Raw genomic sequence first — 21,276 nt, 5'->3', positions numbered from 1 at the left:
GTATCACACTGTTGACTCATATTCAGTCTGTAATCTATTAGTATACCTAAGTCTTTTTCACATGTGCCGTTGCTTAGCCCTATTCCTCCCATTCTGTATATGCTTTTTCATTTTTATTGCCCAGAAGTAGTACTTTGCATTTTTCCCTGTTAAAAACCATTCTGTTAGTTGCTTCCCACTGCTCCAGTTTATTTATATCTTTTTGAATCCTCTCTCTCTTCTCTAGTATTAGCTATCCCTCCTATCTTTGCGTTATCAGCAAATTTAATCAGTTTACCCTCAATTCCTTCATCTAAATCGTTGATAAAGATGTTTAACAACACACGGCCCAGGATAGAGCCCTGTGGTACCCCACTTGAGACATTCTTCCAACTGGATGTGCAGCCATTTACGACCATTCTTTGGGTCCGATCACTAAGCCAGTTATGAATCCTCCTAACAGTTGCATTGTCCATTCCATACTTAGCCATTTTTTCAATAAGGATTGTGTGAGATACTTTGTCAAATGCTTTGCTGAAGTCAAGATATACTATATCTACAGCATTTCCCTGATCCACCCAATCAGTGATTCTGTCATAGAAGGAAATTAAGTTAGTCTGACATGACTTATTAGTTACAAACCCATGCTGACTCTGTTTAATCACTTCATTCTTATCCAGGTACTTACATACATGTTATTTAATAATTTGTTCAAAGATCTTTCCTGGTATAGAAGTCAGACTCACAGGCCTATAGTTGCCTGGGTTCACTTTCTTCCCCTTTTTGAAGATAGGAACAACATTTGATCTTCTCCAGTCTTCTGGGACTTCTCCTGCTCTCCAAGAATTTTCAAAGATTATGGAGAGGGGTTCAAAAATTTCTTCTGCTATCTCCTTCAGTACTCTGGTGTGTAATTCATCTGGACCTGGAGACTTGAATTCATTTATGTTAGCTAAGTGCTTCCTCACTATCTTTATGTTTATAGATATCCTGGATTCTTCTATTCTCTTAATAGGACAGTGAAGATCAGTTGATGTTACATTTCCTTTCTGAGAGAAAACAGATGCAAAATAGGAATTTAAAAGTTTGGCCTTCTCAACATCCTGTCTTACCATTTCACCATTTTCATCCTGTAAAATTCCTATAGCATCTTTGACTTTTCTTTTACTTTTGACATATCCCCAATATCCTTTATTATTGCTTTTGACTAGAGATGAGCGACTTTGCCTTTTTTAGGGTCGAGTCGGGTTTCATGAAACCCAATTTTCTCAAAAGTAGAGTCACACGAAATCGGCAGACTATCGTGAAAAGTCGAAGATCCGACTGAAACACGAAACCCAATGCAAGTCAATGGGGAAGCAAAGTCGGCAGGGAGTGGAGGACTGTAAACACACCTACATGCCGGATCGCCTTTCTAAAGTGCACAAAATCTCTCTCTCTCTCGCTGCACATGTCATCTCATTGCCCACAGTGTACGTCCTTGCTCAGTGGCTGAAAAAAGTCACGTGCAAGCATTCTGGGAAATCCGACTTTGGCGCTCGGGTTGGTGACCGCATGGCCGACCTCATGCTATGGTCGGGTTTCATTCGGCGAAACCCGACTTTAGCGAAAGTCGGCGACTTTTGAATTTGACTGACCGAATTCGCTCAACTCTTCTTTTGACGTCTCTTGCAAGTCTCAATTAATTGTCAGCTTTAGATAATCTGATTTGTGACCTGCAAGTTCTGCAGACAACATAATATTCTTCTTTAGATATGCCTCCCTCTTTCCATTTTAAAAACATTTCTTTCTTCCTTTTTAGCATGTGCTTAAGTTCTGTGTTCATCCATCCTGGTTTCCTTAAATACTTCCTATTCTTCCCTCTTTTCAGAATTGTTAACAATTGTGCTTTGAGAATTTCATTTTCATTCACAGGTCTTCCTCCTCTAGTTACCCAAAATTCTAAAAAAGCATGGTCGCTACCTCCTAGTGAAATATATCTCTCATCTATTACTTTACCAGTGATTTTGTCACTATATATCTAATATACAAAGCTCAATGTGTGTGTGTGTGTGTGTATGTTTGTATGCATGTGTGTATGTCTGGGATTGGCATCTGCACCATTGCAGCTAAAGCCACAAAATTTTGCACAGTCACACATCTGGACCCCAAGAGCGTCATAGACTATGTTGTGAGGTGAAATTTTAACCCCGTGTGTTCCAATTCACCAATTTTGCCCCTATCTACATAATGGGGAAAAAGTGAAAGCAAAAGTGTTGGTGGCAAATTGACAGCTGTCAGATGTGAACAAGGGGGACTGAAAGAATGAGAGCGATGGCGCCAAAGAGTATATACCGTACAGTTGCTAAGGTGGGGCCCTGACATGGGATACTCACCACACACGGGGATATGAACACACACACAAAAAGCGCCACACACTACCCCGTGCTTCAACACATATACCACCCTCAGCACACATTTCACCACACATACACCAACCTCGCCACATAAAAGTCGAAACACAAAAGTCGACACGCTGTCCCAGAGCTGTTTAAAAGATGAAAAATGAGCTGTGATTGGTTGCTATCAGCAACAGTTTTCTTTGTAGACAGTTGTGGGAACTGAGGTCTATTATTCTTATCATTTCTATGGTGTTATCATCCTTCTGTAAAGCTGGAAATAACACAATTTATTACCATGCCAACACAGACCACCCACTGACACAGACTGCAGGGGGAGCCCAGTATCACACAGGATAGGATTAGATACATGGCTCAGCAGTCAGTATCACACAGGATACGATTAGATACACAGCTCAGCAGTCAGTATCACACAGGATAGGATTAGATACACAGCTCAGCACACAGTATCACACAGAATAGTATTAGATACACGGCTCAGCAGACAGTATCACACAGAATAGGATTAGATACACGGCTGAGCAGTCAGTATCACACATGATAGGATTAGGTACACGGCTCAGCAGTTAGAATCACACAAGATAGGATTAGATACACAGCTCAGCAGACGGTATCACACAGGATAGGATTAGATACACGACTCAGCAGGCAGTATCACACAGGATAGGGTTAGATACACGGCTCAGTAGACAGTATCACACAGGATATGATTAGATACACTGTTCAGCAGTCTGTATCACACAGGATAGGATTAGATACACGGCTGAGCAGTCAGTAACACACGATAGGATTAGATACACAGCTCAGCAGAAAGTATCACACAGGACAGGATTAGGTACACAGCTCAGCAGACATTATCACACAGGATAGGGTTAGATACACAGCTCAGAAACAGGATGTGCCAAAGGAGAGGACATTTTCATTCCAAGAATTCCACTCATTCCATCTGATTTGTTTTTTGATTTTAAACGCCTCCAGTTTCCAGTTCAACTGCTATTTGCAATGTCCATTAACAATGCTCAGGGACAGTCCTTGAAAATAGTAGGGATCAATTTAAGTAGTAGGGATCGATTTGCAATCTCCATGCTTTTCTCATGGTCAACTTTACGTGATCTGTTCAAGAGTTGGAACTGCCAAAACTCTGTTCATCTTTGCACCGAAAGGAAAAACCAAACATGTTGTTTATCAAAAGGCTCTTGAATGAGTTGAAAATAAAATACTATCAATACTTGGGTAATCGTTTAATTAATTTGTGTTGCAAATCTGTAGTGTTGAATATATGATGTGAAATGTTTTTATGTGCAATATAATCATTATAATTTTTTATAACTAATCACAGTCGGTTACTATGCTCAGGCAACGCCGGGCTCTTCAGCTTATATATATATATATATATATATATATATATATGTGGAGGAGTCAGGATTACAGGGCTGTTGTGTGGGTTGAGTATTCACAAAGCCTTGTTGTGAATGAGGATCTTGAGCTAGGGCTTCTTTTCCACAATCAGCATCTGACCGCACAAATGCTCTTCTGAGTCAAGAGGCAAAAAAAATCCCTTTAAGGCTATGTGCCCACGTAGCGTTTTAAAACGCACAGTGAAAACCGGACTCCTTCCCAGAAATCGCACGTTTTTTTTGCCGCGATTCTGTTCGCGATTTTGCCGCGATTTTCTCAAGCACTTTCCAAGCGATTTGAAGCATCGCTTGGAAAGTGATTGACAGGTTGGTCACACTCGTCAAACATAGTGTTTAACAAGTGTGAGCAGCTTTTTACTATTGAGGCTGCCTATGCGGCATCAATAGTAAAAGATAGAATGTTAAAAATGCTAAAAAAATAAAAAATTGGCGTATATTTACCTTCTGATGTCCCGCGCTGCCATCCCGGGCCTCAGCGTTCCCAGTGATGCCTTGCGAGACCTGTGATGACGTAGTCTTGCGTTGCTATAGCGATCTCGCGAGACCGCTAGAGTCACGCGAGACTACGTCATCACAGGACCTTGCCGCAAGGCACTACTGGGAACGCTGTGGCCCGGGAATGCAGTGCGGGACTTCGGAAGGTAAATATACCCCGATTTTTTATTTTTTATTCTTTTTTTTACAGGGGTATGGTACCCAGGGCCTAGAGGACAGTCTCCTCTCCTCCACACCGTGGGTACCAACCGCACATGAGACGCTTAACTTCCCACATGGTGGGCATAGTCACATGCGGGAAGTAAGCGATTCTCATGCATTCCTATGGGTGCGGAATCGCGGCAATTCTTTGCGATTCCGCACAAAAGAATGATCATGCTGCGATTTTTTCCGCGATGCGATTCCGCCGTGGAAAAAAGCGCAGCATTAGCACAGCGTGTACGGAATGCCATAGGAATGCATGGGGGGCGTTCTGTACCCGATTTTTAAATGTTTTCGCAGCGTTTTCGTGCCGAAAATCACGGCAAAAACGCTTAAAAATCGCATCGTGGGCACACAGTCTTATACTCCTTTTTTGTGTCCCCCACGGTAAGTAGAAATTATTATTACTACAAGATGTATTCATTAAAATGTACTTAGCTTGGAGGACAACCCCATTACATTCATAATCATATCCCCTCTCTCAAATGTTGTTGGAATTTAAATATAATTGATGTAAATATTCCTAATGGTATTCATTAATATTTTATGAGTTTTGAAGCACAAAATGACTGCTGCCATGTTATTGAGATCACATTATATCACATAAACTAAACAATCAAGTAGTTGCCGAAAAAAGTTCTGTATGTCGGAACGGGCAAAGTAGTTTGTGACTAATGCGTTTTATTAACCTAGTGTTCAACGCTGAAATAGGTAAAAGAGGAGCGTAGGTGGAGAGAGAAATGCTGCTAAGAATGCCTATGATTACTAGTTACAGCTGTGCTATAAAGGCAAGTCTTCATGTAATGTGAACGAACACAAGACTATTAAATTGGAGCTGAATGAGAAAGATCATTTTCAAAATGAAGGTGACTCTAACCGAATATCCCTAACCCTATCCCAGTAGTCACATGCAAAATACTTGTATTTGGCTGATTCATCACTGCAAAATGTATTTTTTCTTGCAGGTTATAATGCATCCGCTGAAGCCTAGAATGTCCACAGTGAAAGGAATTATCAGTATTATTGTCATTTGGTTCATGGCAAGTGGATTCTCATTTCCCCATGCGGTGTACCAGAAGTTAGAGCAGTTTTACATTGGGTAAGATGGCTCCACCATTATTCTTTCATTGAGTAGAGTACAATTAATTTTAATGATTATTGAGAGGTTGCTGGATCTGATCTCATTATGAGAAACATCATACTTTGCTCATCCATTTCCAAACACCATATATTAATATTACGCTCCAATACAATTTCAGCTATAAATAAATCTAATAGGAAAATGTTACATTAGAACAATATGAGCGTTTACAAGACCAGAAACATTTGTTCTACAGGGAATGTCGGTGGAGCGATTAAGTTCTATCAAGTGTTCTGAGAAACAAATTACTTCAGAATATGAACCTGGGCTTGCAGTTATTTCCAGGAGGTTTTTCTATCTATAAATGAAATGAAATTCGTGCACGACAGCTTCAATATCAGAACTAAGAACTTGATGACAGGTTATAATTACAAAATCAGACCTCTGTGGACATTTTTTTTTTTATAAAGGTTGAATTGTAATGTAAAATATACATGTTATTCTCATTTCATTTTAGAAGTATTTTAACGATGCGGTTATTAATTTCCTAGAAACAATGCAATGTCATATAATGTGACACTATGATCTAAGGGGTAACGTTTCTCCTTGTGAAGAATGAAAAGTCAGACCTGGCTTGTCACTCTCTGCAAGGAGAAATGTTACCCCTTAGATTCTGTTCTTAAGCCTCTCATCTAGCCAAATAAGATCTCATACTTTGCATTGATGAGAGGCAGCACCCCGAAACATGTGTCTGCAAATTGAGATTTTGTTTTGACAACATTGGATCATTCAGAGATAAACAATGAACTTCTGGAGTGAGTTTGCTGCACTGAAAGTAAAGGGGCTGAATAATATTGCACGCCCCACTTTTCAGTTTTTGAATTTCCACAAAAATTTAAAATAACCAATAAATTTCGTTCAACTTCACAATTGTGTCCCACTAGTTGATTCTTCGCCAAAAATTTACATTTGGTATCTTTATGTTTGAAGCATGATATGTGGGAAAAGGTTGAAAAGGTTAAAGGGCCGATAATGACTTTCAGGATTGCTACTTCCAATAGGTGGCGCTAGAGTTCGATTCCTCTTCCTCTCTTAAGGGGCAATTTGCGTATTCAATATTATACTAGGAAAGAGCACAAATAGCCCGTGTCTTACCTCACATGTTATTAAAGGATTTCTGTAAGTGTAGCATATTGATTGTAAAAGGTTCAGCGATTCTTTAGTATATTATGTCGGCTAATACTTAATGACTTTCAATATCTTTAATTTAAGAATAACTTGCATGCATTCTTCATTTTTAATATGAAAACCAACCTGGCTGGCCATGTGCCCATTTATTGCAGTATAGTTATCGGAATTATCTCTCTATTTGTGATTAAAAGCAGAATACATTTTCAAGAAATGATAAAACATAATCGGGATTTTCAATGAATTTCAGAAACATATTGAAAGCCTTTAGGACTTGATACACAAAGCATGACATAAAGTTGTTCAAAAGAATGATCCGAAGGCAATATAATTTTCATTCTAAATCCTTAAATCTTTAGTTCTATAATCGAAACAATTTTCTAATATACTTATATTAAAAGTTCACTATTCTATTTTTTCCGTACTTTCTTTCTGATGATACTTCATTTGAGAACCTCCAGTGCATGCTGGGATACTCAAATAAAGAATCATCAGGGTTCAGAGGCTGCAGTCACTTCTGCAGCCTTTGCCCCCTCCCTGAAACAAAGAGTCATTAGTTGTGTTGAGCAAATATCTTCAGTTCCCCACTTATTAGCGCTTGCCAAATAAGCTACAGCGGGAACCCGGCTTCCTTGATCGCGCCCGCTGAAGAGCTGGTCGCCGCCGCAGCTGCATGTGTTGTGGCTGTGTCACTGTCACAGCACATGCATGGAGAGTCTAACACACAGGCTCTCCATGCATGTGCTGTGACAGTAACACAGGCGTGACACATGCAGCTGCGGCGGCGATCAGCTGATCAGCGATCCAGGAAGCCGAGTTCCAGCTGTAGCTTATTCGGCAAGAGCTGTAGCTTGCCGAATAAGCGGGGAACCAAAGATATTCACCCAACGCTAGTCATTAGTGATGCTCGTACTAGGCATGGGCTAGTCCCTGCTCTCACTCCGTGCTATGCAGTGTGCGATGGTACACAATGACAGCGCGATATCTGCACTTCCCCGCAAGGAACGTCACTTTTCTCTGCACGCTGGGTTTTGTGACACCGCTTTGTTCCTGGCTCGTTACTACTGATCTGAGCTGATTCACAGCAAAACCCTTACAAATAAATTTGATTATCCAATTTTAAAAGAACACAAAATAATACTACTATTATTGCATCATACCACCACCAACAACAGATTGATCACCATAGGGAGGTGCTTGCCCATATACTGGCCTACTTGCCCCTACCTAACAGTGGAGGTTGGCACCCAATAACCTCTGCAGTGGCGCCCCCGCTCCACGGCGGCCCTCCCTGCTACCCCAATAGGGCCCTAATGTGCCGGGATGTGAAAAAGTTTAGACAAGTAGGTGAAAAAGTTTAAGAGGTGTCTAAATGTCTTCTTTATATAATGAATTTTGAATGTATACTTTTTCTTGGTAGTTTCTTTATACTCAATCTATATAAGCCATTTTCTACACAAATTTTCTTTATCTTGAGGTTCTGGCGACTACTCTTTCTCTAAATCTTCTTGTATGCTGTTAATAAGCCTATCTTCTTATAGATCTTCTTGTATACTAATGCTATTTCCAGGCAATATTAAATAGTGCTAGCAATATGAATCCTAAAAATTGAAAACTTAATCTTTCACACCAAGTTGCTCTCAAATAATATTTCATAACCTCCTGGGACCATATCAATAAAGGTTTATTAGTCCACAATAGGCATTTGTGAAAAGGAAAGGAGCCTATAGAGAATGCTATACACATCCATCCATATATTTCAATTAGTCTCTATAATACTAAGGTAAAAAAACCTCTGGCCTCCTATATCCTAAACAAAAATCACTCTCAGTTGTTAACTTATATGGTAATCATAGCAAATGGAGGATATATGTTGTCAAAATCACCCCCCCAAAAAAAATCATAGGGTCAAATGAACCATACAATGGACACAGAAGGTATGATATTCCAAACCATATTACAGCTCAAAATCTATAATAATACAGGCAGATGACACCCCAGGCCATATTACAACTCATACAATAAGCCCAAAAGATATGATATTCCAAGCCATATTACAGCTCAAAATCTATGCTAGTACAAGCAGATGATACTCCAGGCCATATTACAAAGCAACGCGTTTCCCCTCTTCCAAGGTTCATCAGGAGTAAGGTATAACCAAAGAGCACTTAGCTTATTAGAACATTTGAGGCAAAAGATGAAGTCAGATATCCACGAACAATCCCCCTTCTGGTATGATGCACGGAGTATCCATGACCCTGTCTTCCATTTATAAGTCATGTACATAAATGAGATGATTACCATGTGCGTGTCAGCTTGGCGCTTCATGCAGCCGGATATCCGGTAATCAACTAGTCTCATATGAATAGAGGAAGACAGGATGTCAAAGAGAGTTACACAGACAGCATTGTGCGGTCTGTGCATGCCCAAACCAATCCTGCGTTCCAGACCTGCCATGACCGGTGTCGGGATCCCTCAGATTACTCTTTCATCTGAAGGACCGATGTTCTTAGGTGTGAAGCATCATATGTCTCTAATTAAATCAGCTCCGTGGAGAAGAACTACACAGACACCAGCTGTATGGTACAACTCAGGATGCCTCCAAGACGCCTCTGGCTTATCAGTTAGGCTTCCGTCTTTTATAGTAAAGAATTTAAACATTTTACAGACATGCGCAGTACAAATGATTTTACAACTTGTTTTCGACAAAGAAAGTCATTTAGGCGAAAAAGCAGAGGTATTTGACCTTGGTTCACAAGGGAGATGTCTGAGACATCTCCTCGAAGAACAGATAAGGTTTTAAACAAGAGAATGCAACATAGACAGAACTCAATTTAACTCCTTCAGTTCCTATCATTCCCCCCTTTGACATCTTCATTTTCCACAATCTGGAACACTGGATCCTGCAACAACAGCGGATAGTGGCTCGTTCACCAGGTACTATCCCAGGCCGACGGGTTGCCTAAGGGAGACAGGTCTTCTACCTTCTCCATCCCCCAGATACTGAAGCCACGTCCATCATTGCAAGAGTACGCTCCTTCATGCCAGAAATGAGATGTCAATCTAGGACTCAAAGGAATAATAGTTAAATTCTTGTTGTTTACAGTCAAACTTCCTTATCTATTTCTACATCTTTTCTTGCATACAGAGATACACCAAAAAACAAGTTTCAATAGCACATATATTACAAAGATACAAACAACAATGATTTTGGACAGCAACGGTGGTGTTCAATATATCCAATATATCCCATATTTGGTCATCTAAGTAATCTGTAGCCCTGACTAATTTATCCCACATTTGAGTAATCATAGGATAAATAAAAATAGAGCTGACAATTTTATTAGCCACACTCATCTGCACTATATGTGGTCTCCCAGAGAGGCGAGGTGTATTGTCAGCAGCTCTTTTGTACAACGTGTGTTTAGGTATGCTCTGAGTATTCAACTGGTCATTCGGAATAACAAAGGTAGCTGGAGTCAAACGACCCAGAGTACAAGCACCTTTTACCCCTACTGGCAACCATTTATATGCATTGTAAAGGGCTACAATACCCTACATCGGGATTTCCACAGGTGGGAGTTCCTTTCTCATATCCAGATGACTCGTTGCAAGGTATATTACCTGAAATATTAAAACAAGTTTCATTATTGCCCTGGGGAAATAAATTGGAATACTCCCAGGACGTGTTATGCAACCTTCTTTCTAGCAGTATTGGTTTGAAGGCATCAGTAGAGTGGGAAGTTACATTAAAACTAACTTGTAGGCCATACATTGGAATTTGCCCCAGGTAGGTTAATCGAGTTCTATTCCTGGGTACCCAAGCCCCCCCTTTATATGCCAGATATTGAAGGTATGTATTACTTCCTGAAAGATTACCCTGCCACCAAGGGTATCCTACCCATCCCACAATAGGTATACCAACAGTTGTGTTCCATAACTTCACATTATTTGTGGCATTATTAGCAAGTGTATCAGAACAACTGGTCCAGGCAAATAATTCCTCGGGTGGCATAGGAATAACAAGGAACGGAATACTAGTGGCTGATACTGGTGAATGTGTGCAGATCCAGCAAATGATTTGACCAATCATTCAGTAATTTTTCATGATGTTGTATAAACTTATTATTCAAGGACATTGGAGAATTTAGATTGTCCCACGCAGCTACCATTATTACAGATAATGCAACAAAACCAAACCAAAACATTATGCACTCTTATGCTTTGTTAACTCCTGTGGCTAGTTTGCAATGCGATGCGTGGATCCAGGTTGGTTGTCCTTCCAACTTAACAGAAGTAGGCGTTGTTAGGAGTACTTGGTAAGGTCCTTGATATCGGGGTTCAAGGGTCTTTCTGGAGTGTTTCTTGACATATACGTAATCACCAGGTTGTAGACAATGAGTTCCTTCCACACTATCTGGATCTGGAGTGGAAGAGAAAACTAGAGAATGCATTTGAGTTAAATGCTTTTGCAACTGGATTACATAACTTGTCAAATTATCCACATTGAGTGTTAAGACCTGTGGGTAGTACAACCCTGTGTTCGGTGGTCTTCCAAACAGTATCTCGAAGGGTGACAGTTTAGTTTTCCCCGTGGGTGTGTACCTTACTGAGAATAATGCTAATGGGAGACACTCTGGCCATGGTCTATGGGTCTGCTCCATGGTTTTCTGTATTTTCAATTTCAGTGTCCCGTTCATTCTTTCTACCTTCCCTGAACTCTGTGGGTGGTAGGGTGTATGAAATGCCTGTTCTACACCTATCATTTGCATTACATTTTGCATTACCTCAGCAGTAAAGTGTGTACCTCTGTCTGATTCAATTGTTTCAGGGACACCGAATCGTGGTACTAGTTCCATCACCAGTGTCTTTGCAGTGGCTCGAGCTGTAGCCGTTTTCACCGGGTAGGCCTCTGGCCATCCAGAGAAGAGATCTACACATACTAGGATATTTGCATACACTCCTACCTTGGTAGCTGTATGTCGTCAATCTGCCGTCTCTGAAACGGGTAGAGAGGCCTAGGTGTCGCTTTCTTAGGGACTTTTACTGTTTTACCTGGGTTGTGCTGTGCACAGATGAGGCATGATTGTACAAGTTTCGCGGCTGCGCAACTGAAGCCAGGAGCGATCCAGAAGGCATCTACCATGGCACACATGTGACTTTTTGAGGTGTGATTGGGGCCATGTGCTGCTTGCGCCATGATTGGGAACAGGGACTTTGGTGGGCACATTTTATCCTTATTCTCCCATACTCCATTTGAGTTCAGCTCAGCTCCCAGTCTCCCCCGGTGTACCTTCTCTGTTTGGGCAGCCTTTTGCTGGAGGGATTTCAGGACATCTAGACCCAATGTGGCTGGAATACGCTGACTCCCCGCCACCGTCCACTGCTCTCTCTAGGCCGCCTTGTGCTATTTTAGCAGCCTCGTTCGCCCTTCTATTGCCCTCTACCTCCACGGAGTCACCTTTGTGTGTGCTTTTACCTTGACAATGCCAACCTGGACTGGTAACATCAATGCCTCCATCAATTGTTTCACCAGCTCTGCATTTTTAATGGGCTTCGAATCTGTGAAAATATTAGCGACTTTACCTGCAGCGGCTCTACACGCCTCAGTGAGTGCCTTCAACTCTGCCTCCTGCGCCGACATGTGAGGAGAGAGTGGTTCCGCTCGGATTACCTCATGTGAGGATACTACTGCATATCCAGTGTAGAATCGTCCATCCTGGTGGTATCTGGGGCCATCTACAAAAAAGAAACTCAAAGTCTGCATTAGGAACAGGTTTTTCATGAATGTGTGCAAACCCAACTGTCTCCTGACTCATCAGTTCTATGCAGACATGTTCATGCGTCATGTCAAAGTATCCTTCCTCACTTGCTAATACGGTCACCAATTCCCCCTTTTCTGAATCCACAGGCAGGAGGGTGGCTGGATTCAGAACGTTACATCTTTTGAGGAGTGACATACTCAGGAATTAGTAGAGCACACTCAAGTCGGAGCTGTCTGGCCATAGACAGATGTTTTGGTTGAACTTGTAGGAGTATGGCATGGATGTCATGTGGGGAATAGATTGTCAAAAGAAACGTCAGTGTCATCTCACATGCCTTCCCTATTACGTCTCCACTTTTTTCCTTGTGCTCCAGCATACATGACAGGTCGTTTTATTATCCTTGTTTGCTCAATTTCTTTAGCTACCTTAAGGAGGTCTTTCGGATCTACATGTCTCCATTCAGGTCTGACTGTCTGTACTGCGTCTCGTAAGTCTTTGTTCATACCGTCAATGAATGCATCCACCAGTATTCTAACATCAAGTGGGTTTATGCAAATGTACCCCATGTCTGCCCATTTCAGCTGTAACCGTCCAAGGTATATCTCTACTCTCTCTCCTCTTTGCTGTGTCACATTAGTCAGGAGTACAGACTGCTCTGATTGTTCCACTGCAGCCCATTGTCTTAGTGACTCACAGTACGTCTCCCCAGATCGTGCAGATTTATCATCCATGCCCCAAGCCTGATTCTTTGTCACATCTGTGTGTCTTAATTATATGATCTAGTGCGTCACCTGCCTTTAAACTCACCAACCTCTCTAAGTCTGCCCAGGTACACTTATATGTCTGCTGTACTTCCTTTATGTGTCTGTAAAACGGGAATGGTTGGTCTTCAGGGGCAGGCAGCTGCTTCAGCAAAGCTAGCTGGTCAGAGGGGCTCCAGGGATAATACACCTGTATCTTTCTTATTCTAGTCACACTTCTAGGTCCTGATGGGGTTGGCCGTCTGATGTCTACTGTCAGCTTACTCCTCAAGGGCCAATGTCCCCACTACCCACTATCCACACTATTATGTCAGCTTCTTATGATCTTGTCTGGATAAGATTTAGTGCAATTCTCTTAGGTCAGTAGCACAGGTCACACAAGTAGCTATTCAGTCTGGGTTTATCTGAGTCTGACCACAGTGTTTACAAGTCCATCTGTTTTGTCTGGGTCTCTGGTTACACTTTGTCAATCAAACATTCATAATACACCTTCCATACTGCTGCACATTCTCAAGCATCATTTATTCACTTGCTATTTTCTTCCCTTGTCTGTGCCTTTTTGTACATCCAAACATTCACACTCTGGTATTTTTGCCTTTTTCAATATTTGTCCCACTTGTTTTACTGCTTCCTTCCTTCTCTGTCTTTTGTAATTTGACACAATTTGCTATACAAATCAATCACACAACTAGAAGCAGGTTCAAACACATTAATGACCAAGCAATCACTTACAATTCCCTTCTAAATTAGGCACCATATCTTACTTTTAACTTCCAATCTTCAATTAAGTACTGTTGCTTTAAAATGCACAAATCTTTCAGCTTGTACCTTACGGATAGAATTACAGAGAATTTTGAGCACAGCTCACACTCAGCAGAGATAAGAGCGAAGGGAGAAGAAAAACTACGCAGCGGTATCATTCCCCCCTCCCATCAGAATGCAGCGTCGTCCTTCACAGAATTCTGTAGTTCTTTAGACTTATCAAAATCAATTTCTACAAAGAAACTCAAAATCACGGGATTTCACTGTAAGGGCAGATAACTGTATAATGAGATTAACCATGTCTTGCCCTTTTTCTGGCCAAATGCATTCAGGAAACTTTACAATGTAATGCCACATATAACACGAGCTATATCATTACTCAATTCATTCAGTCTCAGATGTAGATTTGAAATATCTATAACGCATCTGTCCGGGATTCCACCACAACTAGAAAGGTCACAAATCTCTTGACACAAAAATGATGTGTGATGATTCATTCATACGTGCTCATTCACTGATTTTTTTTTTTTTATACTCAATTACTCATCTCTCATCTTATTCAGAGGTTCTCATAGACATATATACAAGGATTCACACAGCCTGCCTATCTTGCACTTTGGATTTGATTAATACTTTTTCCAGGTTCTTTGCTGCACTACTTCCATATCTATCCTCAATTATATCACATAACCGATTTCCTTCTTCAGGTATCTTTCCCTGACTGTTCCCCATCTTATCTTTTATTCTTATCCTGTCTCTCTTGTTGTCTTCCTGTTAGTCCCCTGCCTTAGGTGGTGTATTGGGTAAGCTCAAGACTAGGCTCTACTATACCTCGTTACCTTCTTCCTAAGGTGCTAACAGGCTAAATGGAGTGTCTGTTCCTCGGTGTACTACGTGTTTCGTGTACTTATATGCTATGTAGCATCCGAACAGAAATACTCCCACAACACACAGGATTGTAAATAAAGTGTCCATCTACTGGGGTTCTTCAGTCATATCCTGTCACAGGCTCATTTCACGGTCCTGTGCTCATTCGGTCACACTCTTATCTATACTAGATTCCCCTTTATACGGACCTTAGTTATAATGATAGATTATGAAGAGCAGAGAAGAGAAAAATTGATCTCTTACCTGGCCAGGTGTTTAGGTCTGCTGTTCACAATTTCATCAGTAACTGGAGTGGTCTGTAGATCGGGTAGTCTTGGAGAGGTGCCTATATCAGGTCCCTGTTTCGGGCGCCAGGAAACTGTCGGGATCCCTCAGATTACTCTTTCATCTGAAGGACCGATGTTCTTAGGTGTGAAGCATCATATGTCTCTAATTAAATCAGCTCCGTGGAGAAGAACTACACAGACACCAGCTGTATGGTACAACTCAGGATGCCTCCAAGACGCCTCTGGCTTATCAGTTAGGCTTCCGTCTTTTATAGTAAAGAATTTAAACATTTTACAGACATGCGCAGTACAAATGATTTTACAACTTGTTTTCGACAAAGAAAGTCATTTAGGCGAAAAAGCAGAGGTATTTGACCTTGGTTCACAAGGGAGATGTCTGAGACATCTCCTCGAAGAACAGATAAGGTTTTAAACAAGAGAATGCAACATAGACAGAACTCAATTTAACTCCTTCAGTTCCTATCACCGGAAACGCTATGCGTTCCACATGTGGCATCTTTGAGAATGCGCATGTCCATGATATCAGATAGTCTTCCGGTCTGCAATCCACGATTTGCACATGACCATACCCGTCATGCGTTCCAGGTCAATTGTATCCAGAAATGTTATGCGTTCCACGCGTAGCGCCATAAAGTGTGCACAGGCCCGGGATAATAGACAGTATTTCAGGCGGGGTAATGTGAAAATTGCATGACCGAAGTTGCCATGCGTATCACGTCCCTGTGACCGGATTTGTCAGATCAAAGGCATGCTTCATACACATGTCGACGGTCATGTACCCAACAGATACATCATATATAATTGGATAAGGAGTACGCTTACTCACAGAACAGGAGGATCATTTCCAAATGTAATATGTAAATCTTCATTCATAATTATTTATAGCCTATGACTACATATTGTAGGACAGACAATAATGAAATGTTTAAAGATCAAAAAAGACGTACGTAGCACCATAAATAATAATACTTTTAATAATAGATATAACCTGTTCTAAGATCATATAAAATGGCATACTTACAGGGAAACCTCATTAGCAAAACAAATTCTCTTCTCAACTATAATAGGAGAGAAGCATAAGATATAACCTCTCTCAATCAAGAAATGATGGCACAACACCATGACCCATTAGGGCCGATATAGGTGAAAAAGCTTGGATAATTGCAGGTCCGTTACAAGGGAAACTGAAATACCCAGAAAGAGGGATATGTCAAACAGGTCTCATAAAAAGCAGTTGTATTGTATTTGCTCATGTAATCCTAACGGGGATACTGTATCTAGCCTATGTATCAATTTAAGTTCTTTCTGCAAAATTCTTTTGTTCCAATCCCCACGACGCACCGATGGTAGGATAACCTCAATAACACAAAAAGAGAATGCATCCAAATCACCCTGATGTACTTCCCTGACATGCCTAGAGATTGGTGTATCTCTGGCATGGCGAATATCCCCTATGTGATCACCAATGTGTCTCATAAACTCCCTTTTCATCAAACCAACATAATTCAAAGGGCAGGAACATTTGAAAAGGTACACAACCCCCACTGTTTTGCAATTGGCGAAGTGCCTATTCTGATACGTCCTACCCGTTGAAACACTGGAAAAAAATTTTCCCCACTTCAATAAATTTTCAGAAAGAGTAACCACCACATTTCAATGTTCCCAGAGACCTTCTATCCAACCATGTTCTTTTTTAGGTGGTGGTATATAGTTACTATGTACCAATTGGTCACCAATTGATTGCTCTCTCCTGTATGTTATGGCCGGTGTATCTGGTAGAAAATCACAGACTTCACTATCAGCCTTAAGAATTCCCCAGTGTTTTTCAATTATTTTGCGAACTTCCCATGAGCATTTGTCATAATTACCAATGATACGTACAATGAAAAGACGAAAAGGGATTGGAACAAAAGAATTTTGAAGAAAGAGCTTAAATGGATACATAGGCTAGATATCAATCAATCAATCTATCAATCAAATTTATTATCGCCAAGTACATATTACATATATACAAGGAATTCTTTGTGGCAAAGAGGCAGCATAATATATAACAACAGATACAACAAGTAACATCTAACAAGACAGATACAGTATATAGTCTACACATGACGATTTAATTGTTGAACAGAGAGAGGATAGAAGCTGTTCATATGGCGGTTGGTGCTGCATTTGGGGACTCTGAAGCGACGTCCTGAAGGGAGTAGTTGGAATGAGGAGTGTCCCGGGTGAGAGGGATCGGATGAAATTTCCAATGCGTGGGATCGAATACTCTTATCATAAAGATCCTGGATTTTAGGCAGGGGGGAACCTATAATTCTCTCTGCTGTTCTGAGAGTCCTTTGTAAGCGGAGTTTGTCATGCACAGTGGCTCCCCCATACCAGACTATCAGAGAGGAACAAATCACAGATCTGATGACAGCATTAAAGAATAAGATCAGCAGATTCTTAGACAAACCATATCTTTTCAGCTGACGCAGGAAGAACATCCCTGTTGTGCTTTTCTTATAACAGCATCCACGTTTTTCCCCCATTTAAGATCATGAGAGATGATAACACCAAGGAATTTGGTCTCTGTGACCCTAAGAACCACTTCATCATGGATGTAGATTGGAAGTATCTCATGTTGATCTTTCCTAAAATCCACAACCATCTCAGCAGTTTTTTTTAGTGTTGAGTACAAGATTATTGGCTTTACACCAGTCACATATTCTTTTCACCTCACTCCGATACAAGTCTTCAGCATTTCCCCTGATGAGACCAATTAGTGTCATATCATCGGCAAATTTCAAGATTTTTACTGAGTCTGCTGAAGAGATGCAATCATTCGTATAGAGAGATAACAGTAACGGGGACAAAAGACACCCCTGAGGTGCCCCGATGTTTGTGACCAAGGTGTCCGAAGTGAATGGTCCAACTTTTACACTCTGTATCCTGGCTGTCAGGAAGTTATAAATCCACAAGCATAAGTTGAGAGGGACTCCAAGAGCTACCATTTTCTTATGAAGTAAATTCGGATCAATGGTATTGAACGCTGAGCTAAAGTCCATGAAAAGAATCCGGACATATGAGTGCAGTTCATCTGTATGATCCAAAATGTACTTCAGTGCCAGATTGACAGTGTCGTTTGTCGAACGATTCTCCTTATAGGCAAACTGAAGCGGGTCCCATAGCTTCTGCGTGAATTTTATCAGGTGGGACATCATAATTCTTTCGAAGACTTTCATAGCTACAGATGTGAGTGCTACTAATCTATAGTCGTTCAACTCAGAGGATCCCACTTTCTTGGGGACAGGGATAATTGTGGAACTTTTCCAACACTGAGGTACAACGCACTCTTTCAGTGACACATTGTATATATTTGTCAGTATAGGGGCAAGCTGGGTAGCACATACTTTCAGACACATTGGAGATACACCATCAGGGCCAGGTGCCTTTTTGACCTTAAGTCCCTTCAGGATGCGTATCACCTCTGCCTCGGAGATCACTACTTGGGTGTTGCACAATGAATGATCTTTATATGAACAGACTGAGAAGCTTAGAGATGAATAGCCACTGTGTGTAGAGCTTGCCTCAAATCTGCAGTAGAATTCATTTAACTCTGCTGCCAGACTTCTGCTGGGGTTCACTATAGTGGGGTGGCTTTTATAATTGGTGACCTCTCTTAATCCTCTCCATGCAGATCTAGTATCTTTTGATGAGAACCTTTCCTCCAGAATCTTTGCATACTCGTGTTTGGCTAACTTGATCTCTTTAGATAGCGAGTTCCTAAGTTTCTTGAATTCAGTAATATCGCCTGCTTTATAAGCCTCCTCTTTTCTCTTACGGATCAATCTGACTTTATTTGTAAACCACGGCTTGTTGTTTCCCCGAAAGTGGGCAGATTTGGATGGAATAAACGTGTCTTCACAAAAACGGATATATGAGGACACTGCATCAACCCATTCATCCAGACCCGAGCATGTTTCCTGGAATACCTCCCAGTCCGTGCATTCAAAGCATGATTGTAGTTGCAATTTTGCCTCCTCAGACCATGTCTTCTTTGTATTAACTGTAGGTTTGGATGTTTTCAACCTTTACCTGTAGGCAGGAATTAAATGAATTAGACAATGATCTGAAAAGCCCACTGCTGCTCTCCTCACTGCCCTGTAGGCCCCTTTTATGACTGTATAGCAGTGATCAAGCGTATTGTTCTCTCTCGTGAAGCAGTTTATATGTTGAGTAAATTTGGGGAGATCCAGGTTGAGTTCTCCTTTGTTAAAGTCCCCCATTACGATCACAAATGCTTCTGGAGATCCTTTCTCCCATTCTGATATTTTGCAAGCTAATTCACCAATAGCAGCTTTAACAGATGCTTGAGGGGGAATATATACTGCAACCAGAACCATAGATGAAAACTCTCTTGGAGAGTAAAATGGTCTACAATTGAGTGCAAGGTACTCTAGATCTGGAGAGCAACCTTTTCCCAGTATGTTAACATCACAGCACCAGCTAGTGTTGATGTAGAGACATACCCCACCCCCCTTTGTTTACCTGAAGCTACACAATCACGGTCAGCTCTGTAGATAACAAAACCAGGTAGATCCAGACTACAATCAGGGATGGTCTTATTCAACCAGGTCTCAGTAAAACAAAGAGCAGCTGAATTGGCCATATCAGATCTCATGTTACAAAGTAAGCTCAGATCCTCCATTTTGTTAGATAAGGAACGGACATTAGCCAAGTGGAGTGAAGGAAGAGCTGTTCTGAACCCTCTCCTCCGAAGGCGTGCCAGGACGCCTCCTCTCCTACCTCTCTTGCAGTACACCTCCACAGGTTTCACAGAAGTAATGGATTTTATGTACTCAATTGTTGAATTAGCAATCATGCTCCAAGAAGGGGAGTCCATGAGAAATTGCGGATGATTCCAGAATAATAAATCGTCCCTTGAAATCATAAGAGTAGGTTTACAGAGTGCAGTGGCCATGATTACACTCAGCTTGTAGCTATAAAGACTGAACAGTCACAGCTTAGCACAGTTAAAAGTACAACTTTCCATAAAGGGTGCTCCCAGCACTGCTGGGGGGGAGGGCATGGGTGCAACAAGACAGGGACATCAGGGGACACGCCAACAGTCAGTCCAAACCTGCCCAGCTCACCCCTTCAGCTCCACCTGGACCACACGATCTCCAGAACATCTCCATCACCGCACACTCCACCAGTTTTCCTATCCCGGGATCATCTGCTTGCTGGAAATGGGTACCAGTTGTAGGAAAGTTGGCAGGCAGCCAGCAGCTTCACTCTCTCCCAGCTGAAACCAGACACGGAGCTCCACGAGGACAGAAAGACACCGGTCCCAGCTGGTCGCAGTCTCCACACTACTCCCAGCTCTGCCGAATCCTGTAGCCCTACAGCTCCACATGTACCACAAGATCTCCAGAACAACTCCAGCACCGCACACTCCACCAGGTTTCCTATCCTGGGATCATCTGCTTGCTGGAAATAGGTACAAGTTGTAGGAAAGTTGGCAGGCAGCCAGCAGCTTCACTCTCTCCCAGCTGAATCCAGGCACGGAGCTCCACGAGGACAGAAAGACACCGGTCCCAGCTGATCGCAGTCTCCACACTACTCCCAGCTCTGCCGAATCCTGTAGCTACGCAAAGGTGAGTGAACCAAAGGGAGAATCAACAATTAAACCGGGAAAAAACTAAAAAACTCAGGAGCCTCATGCCAGAGCAGCCATCTCTCGGCGCTCCTCCTCCTTCTTCTATATACAGTATCCCTGTTAGGATTAAATGAGCAAATACAATACAACTGCTTTTTGAGACCTGTTTGACATATCCCTCTTTCTGGGCCTTTCAGTTTCCCTTCTAATGGACCTACAATTATCCAAGCCTTTTCACCTATACCGGCCCTAATAGGTCATGGTGTTGTGTCATCATTTCTTGATTGAGAGAGGTTATATCTTATGCTTCTCTCCTATTATAGTTGAGACGAGAATTTGTTTTGCTAATGAGGCTTCCCTGTAAGTCTGCCATTGTTTTTTTTGGGGGGGTGATTTTGGCAACATATATCC

At 41.6% G+C, this 21,276-nt stretch overlaps 1 protein-coding gene and 1 long non-coding RNA gene across 2 annotated transcripts in view; one reads left to right on the top strand and one right to left on the bottom strand.

Moving 5' to 3' along the window:
• Window positions 1-21,276, top strand: part of LOC141069002 (G-protein coupled receptor 83-like) — a 237,935-nt gene that overhangs the window by 210,615 nt on the left and 6,044 nt on the right. Inside the window, exon 3 of the mRNA XM_073558348.1 lies at window positions 5,458-5,591. Within this exon, the coding sequence (XP_073414449.1) occupies window positions 5,458-5,591 (134 nt within the window). The remainder of the gene's footprint in view (window positions 1-5,457; window positions 5,592-21,276) is intronic.
• On the bottom strand, window positions 9,341-14,289 carry LOC141068991 (uncharacterized). Its single transcript, XR_012226497.1, has 2 exons — window positions 10,977-14,289; window positions 9,341-10,385 (listed from the first exon to the last, which is right to left on the bottom strand). It is a non-coding gene; the product is annotated as an uncharacterized lncRNA (long non-coding RNA).

Source organism: Dendrobates tinctorius, unplaced genomic scaffold (genome assembly GCF_039654945.1).
Source record: "Dendrobates tinctorius isolate UK_male_01 unplaced genomic scaffold, ASM3965494v1 ptg000013l, whole genome shotgun sequence".
Lineage (NCBI taxonomy): Eukaryota > Metazoa > Chordata > Amphibia > Anura > Dendrobatidae > Dendrobates > Dendrobates tinctorius.
This window is presented reverse-complemented; position numbering and strand designations above follow the sequence as displayed.